At 43.9% G+C, this 15,328-nt stretch overlaps 2 protein-coding genes across 7 annotated transcripts; both read left to right on the forward strand.

Moving 5' to 3' along the window:
• The first annotated feature begins 11 nt into the window (after positions 1–11).
• On the forward strand, positions 12–5,692 carry GEMIN6 (gem nuclear organelle associated protein 6). Of its 4 annotated transcripts, none has more exons than XR_004549433.1 (4): positions 12–135; positions 2,318–2,463; positions 4,130–5,012; positions 5,388–5,692. XR_004549433.1 is itself a non-coding variant. In XM_005147480.4 (3 exons), exons 2-3 carry the CDS (start codon positions 2,336–2,338, stop codon positions 4,503–4,505), a joined length of 504 nt encoding a protein of 167 aa, XP_005147537.2. In that variant the 5' UTR covers positions 12–135; positions 2,318–2,335; the 3' UTR covers positions 4,506–5,340. The 4 variants fall into 4 exon arrangements, 1 of the variants encoding a protein (XP_005147537.2); XR_004549434.1 differs by having other exon boundaries at positions 18–148; XR_004549435.1 differs by lacking the exon at positions 12–135 and adding an exon at positions 1,429–1,575.
• Positions 5,693–6,199: 507 nt separating this feature from the next.
• Positions 6,200–14,140, forward strand: LOC101871681 (serine/arginine-rich splicing factor 7-like). Of its 3 annotated transcripts, none has more exons than XM_013128629.3 (9): positions 6,200–6,333; positions 6,764–6,944; positions 7,081–7,257; positions 8,189–8,263; positions 8,381–8,482; positions 8,956–9,009; positions 11,213–11,257; positions 11,893–11,928; positions 12,795–14,140. In XM_013128629.3, the coding sequence occupies exons 1-9, from the start codon at positions 6,312–6,314 to the stop codon at positions 12,817–12,819; spliced, it is 717 nt and encodes a 238-aa protein (XP_012984083.1). In that variant the 5' UTR covers positions 6,200–6,311; the 3' UTR covers positions 12,820–14,140. The 3 variants fall into 3 exon arrangements, 2 of the variants coding, with proteins under 2 accessions (XP_012984083.1, XP_012984085.1); XR_004549508.1 differs by lacking the exon at positions 6,200–6,333 and adding an exon at positions 7,449–7,897; XM_013128631.3 differs by lacking the exon at positions 11,213–11,257.
• Positions 14,141–15,328: the final 1,188 nt, after the last annotated feature.

Below are 15,328 nucleotides of genomic sequence, written 5' to 3' on the forward strand. Positions count from 1 at the left end.
CATGCGCGCGTGCCGTGGTTCGCGCAGGACGGGCTCTTCGGGGAGGCCGTCGCCACGGCGACGTGCGGCCTATAGCGGCTGAGGCAGAGCGGGTTTCTGCGCATACCACGGTCTCGGGAAGCCGCTCGGTCACCGGTGGGTCCCCGCGGTGAGCGAACGCGGCTGTGACGGGGAGCGGAGCGGAGGCCCAGGAGTGCCTGGGAAGCACCGTTTCCCCGGGGCGGAGGGAAGCGGTTCAGGCTTTACCGGCGCTGTAGGACTGGGGAAACAGTGCAGTAGTACTGGCGGAGTTCTTTGGTCTCACGAATTGTGTATTTACAATTTCGTCTGTGCCACAGCTTTCACTACTAGTATAGTTACTGGAGTTATGAGAGTTGCGCCGCTTTTTGACTGTGACTCAAGGTTAAATTTACGGTGTAAAAGCTGTAGTAACTGCTCCCGATAGTGACCTTTGTCTGTAAAATACAGCTTAGATGACAGGATAAAAAAAATAGGGGCTTTGTAGTCAGAACAATTAAATAACTACAATGGAAAAAGAAAAAATAATAAGTACGGACCGAGACCAGCAAGAATTAAAACTGAGTATGTTTGGGGTATTTTGGTCAAAAGGGACTTAGAGAAAACTGCCCTCTAGTCCATGATCCAGAAGGGGACCAGTTAGGAAGTAAACCTAAAATATGTTATGCTTATAAATATATAAAACCCAAACCATACTCCATCTTTCCACTACTTTTCTTTCAAACAGAAGCTATGACTTCCCATTGCGTTGCTTGCTTTTATAATGAAAACCATTAGATTTATTAATCCCTGCTTTGTAATAAATTGTAACTCTGAAAGAAAACAGTAGCCAAATACAGAGGCATAGACCATTCCTAAACAGTCCCTGTAGCGCTGTGGAAGTTCTATTGAAACTTTTTTAAAAAAGGAAATTACTTTCTCAAGTCTGCAAAATGAGACTTCTTTTATATCCTTGATATACACTCTCAAAACCATCACATGCTCGCTTACACTTAAAATTACTAAAACAGTGGCAGCTGGTTTGCTTCATCCATAGGAAGCTTTCCCAGCTTTTCATTGTTAAAACAGGTTTTGGGATGGGAAAACAAGTTTTTCACCTTCATGGCTACACAGGAGCGCTTGTGAAGACAACTGAAAAGGAGGAAGCAGATATATTTTTATGGAGCGGATACACACAGCACGCACCTATACCTATTTAAGTACCCAGATTTCCTGAAGCGGCAGTGGTTTTGCATGCTGGAGTGAGCGATCTCAGCTCTAGCAGCAGGATCGCCTAACCCAGCCGAATTCAAGCTAGGCGGAAGGCAGCAGACAGGGCAGATGCACGCCCCACCTCCTTGTTTCGCAGTCGGGCCTCTTATGTATATAAACCTAAATATAATTTATATGCACACCCATATTTTTGAAACACCTCAGATCTGAGCATTTTCCTGCCTCGGGAGCCTCCAATTCCGTGCTTAAAATAACCCAAACTGTGTCGGGGGAGGGCGCAGAGCGGCAGCAGGAAGCGGCGGGCCCAGCTCCCGGGCACTGTCGGCATACGCGGGAATCGAGTCGGTGAGCGGGGATCAGGGCTATAGGGCCTGGGAGACCCAGTGCGCTCCCCTCTCCTGCCCTATGGCGCTGGGTGGTTCTCCTGCCGTGCCCAGCTCGCTGCCTGCGCTACCCGTGCCGCTTCAGGCTTTGAGGACCCTGAGGAGAACAAAGCAGGGAGCTTCCTCCTGCCCTTTGTCCACGCTCTGTCTCTCCCCAGCCCGTATCCGGAGGGATATGGGGATGGAGACAAACGGTTGTGCGGCACCAAGCTGTAACATGGGTGGATCTGCTCTGATTGCTAGTAGTGCAGCTGGTGCAGAGAAAAGAGTGGAAGAGCACTTGCTGTACTGTAGCGGATGAGGATAGAGCCAGGATCTGGGTGGATAGCAGGCAGTGGAAGGGCATAGACACCAGGGATGTGCCAGTACACAGAATAAGGGGAGTAAAATCCTGCCCTTAAGGATCAGGGAAACCGAGGTTTTGTAAGGGGCAGAATAATACATGTAATATTTAATGCCAGGGGACAGTATTATATTAGCAGAGCAATATTTTTTTCTCTTTGTGCCTTTAAAACCAGTTGAACTGGGTGGGAAATTGCAGAACTACAGGCATATGCAAACCACTTTGTGTGAATGTTTGCTTTTAAGATAAAGCAAATTAGGCTTAAGAAAATGGAAGATTTGTACCATGATGCAAACTTGCTTCTCATGTGAAAGGCAAAGCAAAAGGATTCATTGCTTCTGCTGATTGCTCTGTTTTCTAGGCTCTGGATGCAGGAAGTATGAATGAGTGGCAGCAGAAAAGTCCTTTAGAGTGGGAAACGTATTTGGACAAACTGGTGAAAGTTGCTGTAGTTGAGCAACATGAATATGAAGGATGGGTCTTAACAGTTGATCCAGTTTCTGCTAGGTAAGTACCAAAGCTTTTGTTTCCATAAAACTAAGGGTAGACATTTTTTTCACTGAAAGATCCCAAGACTGAAGCAAATTTATTTGGAGAAAAAAATGCATGTCTGGGTTGTGTATTCTGGTTTTTGGTTGGTTTTGTTTGGTTTTTTTTTTTTTTTTTGTATTGGCAAGACCTAAAAGAAAGCAATATGGCAGTTGATGAGGCCAGTTTACCTAAAACCACTGTAATCTCATTCAAATGACTGAAGAGTTTGGGGAATGGATAGTCTCTGAACTCATGCTAAATTTATTGTGGACCTGAGGTTAGTACTCAAATGATATACATGTGTTCAGGTACACTTTTAATAATATACTAAACCCTGCTTCAAGAAAGCAGAAATAAAGGAATATTATTAATGCTTTAGATGTTTAAATCCTTATCCTCTGTCCAGAGTTCTCACACTGATGCCCAGCTCTCTCCTGCAGCCAGACAGCCATGACAATGCAGTGACTACTTTGGAGAGGAAGCAGGGAAAATCAGTCACGACATTGGCCAGAAAGTGGTACAACAGGTCTCTAGCATTTCAAATGAGTAATTTGAAAACAGGGTTTGAGAAGTAGAATGCACCAGGGAATGGGCAGAAATTGGTCTTCTTGCTGCCAGAGCATTTTCAAACCTTTTTGGTTGTGCACTTGTCCCACTTGAGCACAAGATGGAGGCTAGAAACAAAACCATCCAGCTTCTGATGTGTTTTGGAAGAACTGGTTGTTGCTTCAACTCTGGAGTAGCTCCAATACTCTAATCTTCTCTTGGAGTTGCCCATCATTTTAGCAGGAAAGGTACATGCAGCTGTGAGTTATTCTGGGAATGGCTGAGGCTAAAATCAAGGCATATTTTATTGCATGTTTCCCAGAAAGTCATTACTTCCACTAATGGTGGCAACAGTAGATTGACAAAGTGCTGGCATCAAATTCGGGAGTGTTTCTTCCCACAAGACAGAGAAAATGTTTTTTGATCCTCTATGTTGATAGATGGGGAAGAGATCCTGGAAATGTAACAAGCTGCTTTTCTACCTCTATTTTAGGACTTCTTGAATGTAAGTGTCCTTGGGAAAAGAGCAGGCTGCTACAACATGAGCCTGAACCTGCTGTGGTTATGTTCCCATTGTAATATGCAAACTATAGTTTTCAATTAAGAAATTAGCAACACTCATGTAAAACTAAAAAAGTAATGATCAATAATGAGGTATTCATAATTTGACGTTAAAAGGTTCTGATGTTAACTGCCACCATTGCCTTCAGCATTCAAAGTGCTGAGTGTATGAAGGTATTGTTGGTTTTGAATGTTGGAAGACTTAAGGTTCTTCAGCAAGGTTGGGAATGCTGCACAAAAATATTTAGATTCCCAGCCCTGCTTTTAATGTACACTTTGTTTTCTGAAAGTAACATTCTGCTTGATTGTATCTAGAGTGCTTTCAAATTCAAGGCCAGAAGGTGCAAAGCTGCACATTTTCATTATTTTAAAGGTATAGGAGCATGCTCTTCAAGAAGAATGCTGGGTACTCGATGCTGACTAAATTCTGGGTTATGCTTACACTAATGAGCATTCATCCCCAAGAATCTTGGCCTGTTTTTTTCTCAGTCTTCAGTTAAATACAGTGACTCATACATCCTTCTTTCCTTGACAGTATTGTCCTCGCAACATTCCCGGAGAATGAAAGTGTGTCCATATCAGTTGTCTTGGGCCACGCTGTCGAGGAGGTAGAAATACTGAAAGAAGCGGATGATGAAATGAAGCAACGCCTTTCTTGCATATTTGAACCTGAAGAAAGCAAAGCCTACAGCCCAGAGGAACTTGAAAAGAGGAAGAACAACTTGAAGAATTGGCTAGAAACAAACCACATCCCCATAACAGAGCAAGGCGAATCGGGAAAGACGCTGTGTGTGGCAGGGGTATTGACTATTGACCCACCATATGGCCCAGAAGAGTGCAGCAGCTCCAATGAGATTATTCTGTCTCGAGTTCAAGGTTTAATACAGGGCTATCTTGAGAAAAACCAATGATGTCTGCTGTTTAAAGCAGTTGCCTTTGGGAATGAGTGTACCTGGCCTATTTTAGGAACTGTCTGGGGTATAAATATTTGCAAAAATGCTGAGTTTAGATACTTTTGTCTGATTTTTGTATGTTAAGAAAGGGTTAAACCAAGCAGTAGAAACTAAAACCATGAAGCTTTTTTTCCCCTGCACTGTTTTTTACTAAATACAAGCTGTTGGGTAATGATAATGTATTAAACTGATGATGTAAGTTTACTGTATCAGGAATAAGATAATGTATCAGTTGAATAGCTATTTTTTTAACAGTATTGTGCAAGATGATATATGATAAATTTAAACTGTGTTTTCTTCTGCGTTTAAAATTAATCTAATTATCCAGTGGTGTAGACATGTTTACCAAACCAGATGAAAAAATTGTTCTGTTCTTGTTTTTTTTCCCCACAACTGTTCTCCCAATTTACAACATGTATTATAATGTAGGTCCAAGTTTTTAAAATTATTAGGGAAAGATAGCAGGTGTAAGAAACTATAGACTAGAATATTGTTTATTAAGATTTATGTTAAGCCCAATTTAAAAAGTAGCCAACAGACACTGATAAGATCACCGCCAGGTGCCCAGGAAATCGCATATGTGAATAGCCAAGATGACCGCCAGGTGTTCAGGATGCAAACAGCCACCAGACACTGCTTGTGCAAGATAAGATAACCGCCAGAGGCCCAGGAACCGACAGAGATGTATAAAAAGGGGCTGTTTGAACTACTCAGTACGGCAGTAGGCGGAGCGCAGACTCCCCTGTCGTCCAGCGCTGTATTTGCTCATATTCTACTTGCTATAATTAATAAAATTTTAATTGGATTATGATCCGTTGTGGTCTCAATTTATAACAGCAGGCAAAGAGTAGGTTTTTAAAACATTTCCTATCTATCCTTGTTATTTTATAGCAGCAGTGATTGGAAGACTTGTTTCATAGAAGAATTCTGTGCAATTCAATGTTTCTGTTTCCTGATGCTTTGGTTTTATCTTTTGGCAGCACACAATGCAAGAATCATTGTGTTATTATTCCTGAGATTGTTAATATACAGCCCTTGTATATTGATTATATACAGCCCTTATATTGATTTGTTCTGTCTTGAGATCACACCAAAACATGCGTGATCAAATGCACTTTGGAAGCCTGCCTAACCCTTGTTAATAAAATGCCATGCTCATTCCTGCTGTGGCTTATTTAAAATCACTTCAGACTGATCAGGTTCACACTGTTGTTTCTTAAAAATAGTTAGCTGCACGTATGCTGCTGTGTGTGTCCCCCTGAAAAGGTTGGTAGATGCCAACAAAAGGCCTTATGCTGCGTGACTGGATGAGGGGACTGGGCAGTGCCTGAATTCCAGGGCACGCAAGGCTCACTGGGTTGTATTCGGTGTGAGAGCTGGTGTCGGATCAAACCCTGCTCAGCAGCCTTCAGAACAGCTTGTGAATGCCCCTTTACGCGCAGTGTAGCACCTCCCTGCCCGGCAGCGAGGAGCCTGAGGAGATACACGCAGTGTAGCACCTCCCTGCCCGGCAGCGAGGAGCCTGAGGAGGTCCATCACCTCAGCAGAGCCAAACACCTCTCCCGCCTTACCACGCGCTCCCGCCCGCCGCTCTTCTCGCGAGATCTCCCCTCGGCCAGGCGCTGGGCTGCTCCGCCCCGCGTTGCCAAGCAACCAAAGCCCCCTCCCCCAGTCTCTCCGAGCAGTCGGGGTGCGGCGCGCAGTCGCAGCGGAGCCTCGGTCTGCATAAGGGTCGTGCGCGCGGTTTAGTCTGCGGTTGGGAAGATGTCGCGCTATGGGCGTTATGGTAAGGGGGAACGGGTGGCTGCGGGGAGTATGAAGCGAGTTGGGGGGCTGCCCATGGAGGGAGCAGAGTCGTTCGCGCTCCGCTGAAGGATGGGAAAAGGTGGCCGTTGGTTTCTGGCGGCCGGATGTGAGAGCGGAGGGGGCCGAGGAGAGAGGCTCCGGGAGCAGCCGTGGGGCGGTGGCCGATGGTTTGGCGGATAGTGGGCCCCGGTGAGGGCGGTGTGGAAGGGAGGGAGCGGAGCGGCGGGAGCACACCAAAATGGAGGCGGTGTCAAAGATGGCGGCGTTTGAAGGCGGTGGGGGGGGGTGGGGGAGAGGCGAAGGCGGGTTAACCGCGCTCGCGCGCTTGCGGCCTCGTGTCCAGTGCCGCGCGTGCGCCATGTAGGCGTGTGGAGCAGTGCGCGGGACTGACATGGCGTCCATCCACGCAGAGACCAAGGTGTACGTGGGGAACCTGGGCACGGGCGCTGGAAAGGGCGAGCTGGAGAGAGCCTTCAGCTACTACGGGCCCCTGAGAACCGTGTGGATCGCGAGGAACCCGCCGGGGTTTGCCTTTGTGGAGTTTGAAGATCCGAGGGATGCTGAAGATGCTGTGCTTGGCCTTGATGGAAAGTATGTTTATGCCTAAAACGTCCTTGACTGCTGTGGCTGCAGTTTTAGCTTGCACCTATCATCAGTATCCATTCTGTGTGTAGCAGGCACAGGGGAGACAACTGTTCTGGTGATTCATGCATACTATGTCTTTCAGGATAATATGTGGCTCCAGAGTTAGAGTGGAAGTGTCAACTGGGATGCCTCGTCGCTCCCGTTACGACAGGCCTCCTGCCCGGCGCCCGTTTGACCCAAACGACAGATGCTATGAGTGTGGTGAGAAAGGCCACTATGCTTATGATTGTCACCGCTATAGTCGGCGAAGGAGGAGCAGGTACGTGTGGGGCCAGAGTGTCTGGGTTGCTTCACCAGTTCTCTGTTGTGTAGCTCTTGTTAGCCAAGAACAAAATGTTGCACCAGCTTTAACTCTTAATGTTGTAAGTCAGCAGGTGTATATCACTTTTTTTTTGCTAATACATATAAAATGTTAATATCTTAATAATCAACCTGGTCAAAACCTTTCAGGTTTCTTCGTTTGAGTCAGTCGCCTTGATTCAGAATGTCACGAGCCTTAAGATTTCATGCTGAGGCGCCTTGCAAATCCGACACTTAAGATCCTCCTAGACCTTGAGGTGATCAGCATAAGAGGCCAGATCCCCTCGAGCCATCTACACGTAGCTTCACCTTATTCTTTAAGGGCAGAAAAATTGAGACGGTGATCGCCGTAACAGTAAATTTGGCTTTCAATTGGGGCCCCCCTCCGGTTTAGAAAGAGGAACACCAGATTGACCACATTCCCACCTAGAAAAATCTTCTTGCGTCAATCAAGCCTCACCCTGGCTCATTGGGCTGTCAGTTTGATCGTCGTTAGATTGAAGAGAACACCTAGATGCAGCGATCGGCTATAGATACTTCTAGATCGTCTAGATCTGCTAGACCTTGGGCCAAAGAGGGTCGACCTGCAAACTTGCAAGGTTTATTTTAAATACGCATTACAGTGTTTTCTATTCTAATGTAATTCTGCAATGTCATTCAGCTTTTAACATTTTTCTAGGTAGTAAAATGATCAAGACGAGTAGGCCCAGAGATTTTTCCAGCTGACAGATGCTAGTGGTGTGGTTTTCTTTTTGTCTTTTTTGTTTCTTTTTTTTCTTTTTTTGTTTTCTTTTTAGTTGTCTGATGTAAGTTTTGACTTCAGCAGGGCCTCACATGCATTGGTTGCTGCAGCTTTGTCCTCATACCTCTTTTCTCTAACCTAAACCTAGGTCCCGATCAAGATCTCGTTCACGGTCCCGAGGACGAAGGTATTCTCGCTCACGCAGTCGGAGTCGTGGTAGGAGGTAGGGTTCTGTCTGTTGTGTTTTCATGCCTTTCCTCCCTCTGCTTCACTCCTTTATCTGCTCTTTGTGAAAAAATTACCTGCTGTAATTCTAGTTGGTTTTTCTTTTTTTTTGTAGGTCAAGATCAGCTTCCTACCGCAGGTCCAGGTCAATCTCTCCTCGTAGGTATAGGTCATTTTCACCCCGCAGATCTCGATCTGGTTCTTTAAGGAGATCAAGGTATGTGTTTTTCATTAAGCACACAACATTGTTGAAGGGAATGTAACTGTTGGAGTTAACATTGTTTATTTTGCAGTTCATGTGCTTGCAGGAGCCTTCATAGTGTAACATTCCTGAGACCTAATTGAATGCTTTGTTTGATGTTAAAAACTAAACATAAAATTCTGGAATTGCTATTTCTGCGCACTTTTATACTTTAGCTCTGCTAAAGGTACAGCTCTGATCCAAGGTTAAGTTCTCATACTTAATTTTTAAGGCTACAGGGAGTAACTGTGCTTAATCAGCTAGGGCAGTAGGATTTCTTACATGGTAGGTAGTATTGGTTCAATGTACTGCATTTTCTAATAATAAAAGTTATTCTTGCAAAACTAATAGTTCCAACAAAATTATCTGAGATGAGTATCATAGAAGTCGAAGACTATTAGCTGTATGAATCGTATGGCAGTAGTTGATCTGTTGCTGCTTTTTCCTAGATCTAGGTCCAGGTCACGCTCAAGGTCCCGATCTGCTGTATGGCCTCGAAGCAGGTAAGATACTTGTTTTAGCTGAAACCTATACTAGTACTGGGGGTAGTTTTCTGTGGGTTTTTTTGCTTCCCTGGGAGAATTTGACTGGAAGGGTTTAGGAAGTTGCATTGCACACCAATGTTTGCATTTAGTAATTTAGCTATTTCACAGACTATATAGTAGTGGCTGATTTCTTGTAATAAACATGAGCTTATTTGGTCTGTGGCTATTATATATAGTGTCTCTATAACCATAACAAATCGTATATATGCTTTAAGGTTTGTGGAGAGAAGTTTTGAGGACTAGCTAATGCCTGTGCGTGCGGAGAATGGTTGACCTTGAGATCTGCAGGAAATATTGCTTAGGTTTTTCTTGGCATGGTTTCTTTGTAAATTCCAAATGGTGGGGCCGGGTGAGAGAATCAATGAGGTGGTTGCTGCTATTGACTGAACTCTCGCTTACAGCTTTTCAGCTTTGTCAGTTCCAGTTCTGAGAGTTAGATCAAATTAAATTGATGAGAACTACATTACATGGGGTAAGGTGCTTGACTTGAGAGGTTTGAAGGGTTGAGTGGACAGGACCATGAGTCCTAATGCCACAGGTGGTGTTTTGAAGGATGCTGACGTGTAGCCCTAGTTTTGTGGATCTGGATGTTTTCCATGCTCAAATGGAAGTTGAGTAAAATGGGCATAGAGTAAATGTTCCTGTATTATTTTCCTCTATCTTTCGTAATAAGTTTAAGTTGGAAGAAGGGTGAAAGAATAGCATAAAAATGTGGTGGACAGGAGATCTGAAGTTACCAGTTTTCTGTTCTGTACTAGAATGCTACCTTGGGACTTGCAAGTTGAGCCTAAAGGGGGATGATGATTATTACTAGAGCTGTCCTGATTTACTACTCATACAAGCCTGTAATGAAGGCTCAAAATGCATGCTGCTACTGGGGACGAGTCTGGATACTGCTGGTTTTGCTCAGTGATGGACTTGATACTCGTGTTGAAATTTGTGGGGAATGCTGACTTTGCACAAGTGTGCAGTTACGGTGGCAAGAAGTGGTAGTTCAGGACTAGAGTACTGGCAACATCATGAAAACTCCAGTTCTTGTTCTCTGCTGTTTCTGCAAAACACAAGTACAAAACCAGTGCTGCTTTTAGAGCTTTTGATCTGCAGTTCTGATTTGTTGCTGTGCCTCTCAGGAGGAAGGTTTGCCAGCAGTTTTGGTAGCAAGATGCTCCAAGATGCTCTTGTGTGCTGGAAGCTGAGCTTGTGCTACAGAATGCAAGTTCTGGGTAGTTGTGAGCAACTCCATCCTGTGTAACTATGATACAGTATCAAAATAACTGTATATAGTGTTAAGAACTGTGACCAGGAAGGTTTCAAAGCTGTGGTATGTAACTCTTTGTTTAATTTATTGTGTTCATGTAGTATTTTTATCAGTTAATAGGCCAGGTAAAGGTAAATCTTGACTAGCCTTTAAAAGCAGTTCTAAGCAGAAATAGAAACATAGAGTGGTTTGGGTTGGAAGGAACTGTAAAGCTCATCCAGTTCCAGTCCCCTGCCATGGTCAGAGATTCCCAAGTCCTGTCCAACCTGGCCTTGAACACTGCCAGTGATGGGGAAACCACAGCTTCTCTGGGCAACCTGTACCAAAAGTTTATTTTTTGGCTAAGTCTGCTAAACAACTGACTCTTGAGCACCAGGTTTTTTGATGTTCATGCCTGAATTCTGGCATTCTGGGAGTATAGTTATTTTCTAAGTAACAGCAAATATTTGAGTTGGTAAAGGAACAGAAATGTTAGGGAAGTATTGCTGTTTGAGTAGTTTTTAATTCATAAGATGAACTGGGAATAGTTTACACTTTACTAGTCTGATACTAAAGAGAGAACGAAAATGCTGTTGGGATAAATGATGGAAAAGCTGTACTCTACTTGTATGGGGAGAACGTCTGGGAGCTGCTTACAAGGTCTTATTTTGTGAAGGTGGTAGCTAAAGCTTTGCTGGGGAGCTTCTTGTGCTTGTACTCTTGTCTTCTGATGAGTGGGGTCTTCTGGAATAAGAGCTAAAAGATTCTTCTGAACCATCACAAGAAAAGCCTGCAGCACCAGAGCCTCCCTCTCTGGTTTGTGATACCACGTAGTATGGACTTGCTGTTGCTGGTTTAGCTAACTTTCATTGTATGTGCATGCTACTGGCTGCTTTGCTGAGCTTTATTTTTCTCCTGTTGTAGGTCTGGGTCCCATGGTAGATCTAAATCTGGCTTACCTGCTAAAAGGTGAGCATATACGTACAAGCAACACTCAATATGTTGTGTCTGGGGGTTTGGTGTTTTTTTTTCCTCCGACCAGTATTGCAGTTGCATGTGGATGAGGTGTGGTGGACGTTCTCTCCTTTTTTTTCTTCTATTTTTTTCTTCTAGGTTTCTTTTAATAGCTGTTTCTAAAGTTTTTTTTTCATACATTAATGTATTTTTTATTGCTATTTTTTTGTGGGGGGCACACTAAACAATTAATTCTCCCAGGATATAGGTTTTTGTTAAACCCATAGTTGTGATAAAAAGTATTTTTGACAGCATTTGGGGCATATCTTCCCCTACCTTTAGTTCTCAGCTCTGTAGTTCTTAGTGTTCCTGACCTTGTTATTCACTGCTCCTGCTTTGCAGTTCTGCTGTGATCATTGTGATCATTTTACAGCTGCTTTGATGCTGTATTGCTCTTTCTGAGGGCTCCAGTTTTCAGCAGTTTTCCTTCTCCACCGCAGCTTCTTGCTTGATGTAATTCAGCGTACTTGCTGTCATCAGCATTTTAACGTATTTAACATCAAACTGTTCTTACTGGTTTTAAATGGCCAGAAGTGGTTGCTTAGTGTACAGGTTTATCACATTGATGTCTTTTTTTCTTTTTTTAACAGTCGTTCAAAGTCCAGATCACCATCTCCAAAGAGAAGGTAGGAATACCTTAAAACTTGAGTGTGCCATACAGTTACACAGCAACCACTCCAGACATGAGTGCTGGAGAAGTTAACTTGTGCAAGCATAGAAGCTTGAAGTTTGTCTTGATCTGTGAACTGTGAAAAGATTAATTGTTGTGGGCACTTCCTACTATGAAAGGTGATGTTTTATGGGCACTTCCTACCATTGGTAGTTAGAACGTCATGACAGTAACCCTGAGGTAACCTATGTAAATGAAACGTTAAAGGACAACAGAAAATGTGGGCAAATGCGAATCACCTATCCCAAAGTTCCTGAGGAACTTAGAATCTGGGGAAGAAGTGAATAATATGAGGTATGGAGCAAACTATGTATGTGTGGTAGGATTGAATTCCTGCTGGTGGCTCCTCGCAGCTGGGTCTCAGTTGCACCACTGCCAAGATTTTCTGTGCACTGTGAAGGAAGAAGCAGGTTTTCCTATGGAACCAGAGAAGTGTGTGCTGGAATTTACGCAGTCTGAGCTGGTGTCTTGCAGAAAGGCCTAAACTGGAACAGTAGGTTAATGGCAGAGTAGGAATTCCTCTGCCCCTGGAGCACAGGTCTCCAAGGTTCTTCCTGAGCAGGCTTGATGTCTCACCTAGCTATGGCAGCTGATGGCTCTTTGTTTTGCCTGCCGTTTTCAAGCTTAATGCAGTTTTTACTTATAAAGGAGTAAAATATAACACATTTTATTATTCATGAACTGTAAATGAGAACACTGTACTAAGGGACATTATGAGGCAGGAAGGGCTCCTGAGCAGAGGAAACCTGGGGTAGCACATGCAATTTCTGTTTGTTTGGTTTGCTGTAAGAGTTGCTTTTAATGTTTTTCTTTCCCTTTCAGTCACTCACCATCAGGAAGCCCTTGAAGGAGTGGAAGTCATGAAAGAATGGATTTGAATTTGAAAAGTTTAAGAAGAAAAATTTATTTTGTTTACATTATTATAAGGGATTTTGTGGTGTCTTTATAAATGTAAGGGCTTAGTCCTAGAAGGCTGTTTCTATTGACTAACAATTGGCATGAACATTTTAAAAGTCTTAGTAGTAGACTAATGCAAAACTCCTTTGTTGTGTTAATGTTCTGTGATCTGGAAATGTTGGGCTTTTTTTATTGGTGCGTTGAAATAAACTGCATTTCTAAAGAAGAAGTATTTTGTGATAACCCTGCTCTTTCTGTTAATATTTGGGTAGCTGAAGCAGGTTACAGGTCACTGGTAAAAAGCAGGAGGCACTTGTGAACTGAGGGTAGTGCAGTGGCCAGTCTAGCTCTGCAGGTGCGTGTCTGTTAGAGGATGGATAAGGGTGCCAATCTACCAGTACCAGCTTGTCAGTGTTAATGTTTGGTCTTAAATGCTATGGTGATCTGTACTGTGTAGTTTTATTTGCACCTTCTCAAAGCTCAGCGGAGCTGAAAACCTGTCTGGAGGTGTTTGTACACTTGATGAGTTGGCTTTCAAAAATGTTTGCAAAGGGTGTTAACAGATTGGAAAGAAACAAGAACTGTGTGAATGCTCTGTCCTGATGATTAAAGGACCAGTGAACTCCTCACTTGGAGGTATTTGGAATATTTCTGGAATGTAAACTGTTGAAGTAAATACTTTTAGAAATCTTGTTCTGTGTCCAGTTGTGATAGTTAGGATAGACTGGCAGTTCTGGTGCAGAAGATAATACTCTATTGGGGAAATTAAACCTTTTTGTATAGATTAAAAGTCACAAGTGGAACCTGCAGGTCATGTTTAAGTAGCAGTCAGTATATCTGAGGCATTGAAAGTTCATGTTACACTGACCTGGTGTGACTGATCACATCATCTCCTTTGGTAGTAAAGTGCAACCACGGGACTTACTGCTGTCCTTACCAGTTGCTGCTTTGGGAAACTGGACTGTGGCTGCCTGTATGCAGATGGCCACCATCTCACCATTGGGGGATTTAATACAAGTATTATAAACTAGTGCAAGGTAGTTGCAAGTTGGAGTGGTCATTATCAGTTTGTAGCTGATAATGGCTGTTAATAGACTAGTAAAGACAGTGCCAGGTGATTTTCAGTTCTCCTTGCCCCATCACAGTTTATTGCATCAATGGTACAATTGCTCTGTGCAACAGTGTTTTTAAAGAGGGAGAGTGGGGTGACTTTCTTCCTCTCTGTACTGCTAAAGCAAGCTGACTCCATAATAAACCTGTAGCCTAAAACACTTCTAGTGAATACATTTCTTTTTCAGTCAGGTATTAAGAGTGTCACAAGGGGGGGGGGGAGGGGCGGGGGAGTTGGGATAGAGGAGGATGGAGGAAAGGAGGATTACTGGGGGTAGAAGGGTTGGGGGGCAGCACCTACCTGCTGAAAGATGTAAGTAATATAACCACTGGGCCCAGTCCTTGAAGTGTATATGCAATTTCCAGGAATTGCATATTTGTCAGTGAATGGGGCACTATTTAGAAATCCTGAAATAACAGCTAGTGCTGCATTCCAAGGGTGTGAGACAGGAGGCGTGTGCTCACAGTTCCATACTCACTGTCACCTTTTGATTGCATCAATTTATGCATTGCTCACTTCCAGACATGGCAGTTCTACCACCAGGCAAGACACTAGGACATAGCGCAAGTCCTGCCTCTGCCAGGGGAATGTAGCTACTTACAGTCAGCTGTCCTTGCCCTCACCTTCACTTCCCATGGAATTTAGCATGTACTTGAGGGAAGAATCATACAGCCCTTGCTTGAGCACTGGTTTTCATCCAAAATATAACACTCCCTGATGGCTGTGAAGTCATTTACTCAAGAGGATACCACTTCTGTGGAAGTCAGGTGAAAACTATAATCAGCTCCCATTTAATGCTCTATTCGTCCTGCGTCACACAGAACTTATGGCCAACAACAAACTCCATGTGCCTCTAGTGCTTTTAACACCCTGCCCTAGGATCCCTACACCCTAACAGCTCTTTACTAACCCTGTCCAGGTGGGCAGGTACAGAAGTATGGTGCTACAGGTGACTAACATCATTCTTTGGGGAACACTTCAGTCACCTGCACTAGTGCTGGCTTTGGCTGGGATAAGGTTAATTTTCTTCATAATATGGGGCTGTTTTGGATCTGTGCTGAAAACTTGTGTGATAATGCAAAGATACTTTCATCACTGCTGAGCAGTGCCTACATAGCCTTCTGCTGCTCATACTACTGAGCAGGCTGGGGGGGCATGAGAAGTGAGGAGGGGGCAGAGGTGGGCTAGCTGATGCCAACTGACTGAAGGGATACTCCAGACCATGTGGTGTCATGTCTGGCATATAAACCTGGGGGAATTAGAAGGAAGGACACACACTTGTCACCCCAAGTAACCATTAGGTATGATGGAGCTGTGCTGTCCTGGAGATGGCTGAACACCTGCCTGT

This window comes from Melopsittacus undulatus, chromosome 3, assembly GCF_012275295.1.
Source record: "Melopsittacus undulatus isolate bMelUnd1 chromosome 3, bMelUnd1.mat.Z, whole genome shotgun sequence".
NCBI classification, from domain to species: Eukaryota; Metazoa; Chordata; class Aves; order Psittaciformes; family Psittaculidae; genus Melopsittacus; species Melopsittacus undulatus.

Coding starts and splice junctions, on each gene's coding strand:
- LOC101871681 (XM_013128629.3), top strand. CDS start 6,312: ATGTCGCGCTATGGGCGTTATG. Junction 6,334..6,763: donor GTCGCGCTATGGGCGTTATG/GTAAGGGGGAAC, acceptor CCATCCACGCAG/AGACCAAGGTGTACGTGGGG. Junction 11,929..12,794: donor TCACCATCTCCAAAGAGAAG/GTAGGAATACCT, acceptor TTTCCCTTTCAG/TCACTCACCATCAGGAAGCC.
- GEMIN6 (XM_005147480.4), top strand. CDS start 2,336: ATGAATGAGTGGCAGCAGAAAAGTCCTTTAGAGTGGGAAACGTATTTG. Junction 2,464..4,129: donor GTTGATCCAGTTTCTGCTAG/GTAAGTACCAAA, acceptor TTTCCTTGACAG/TATTGTCCTCGCAACATTCC.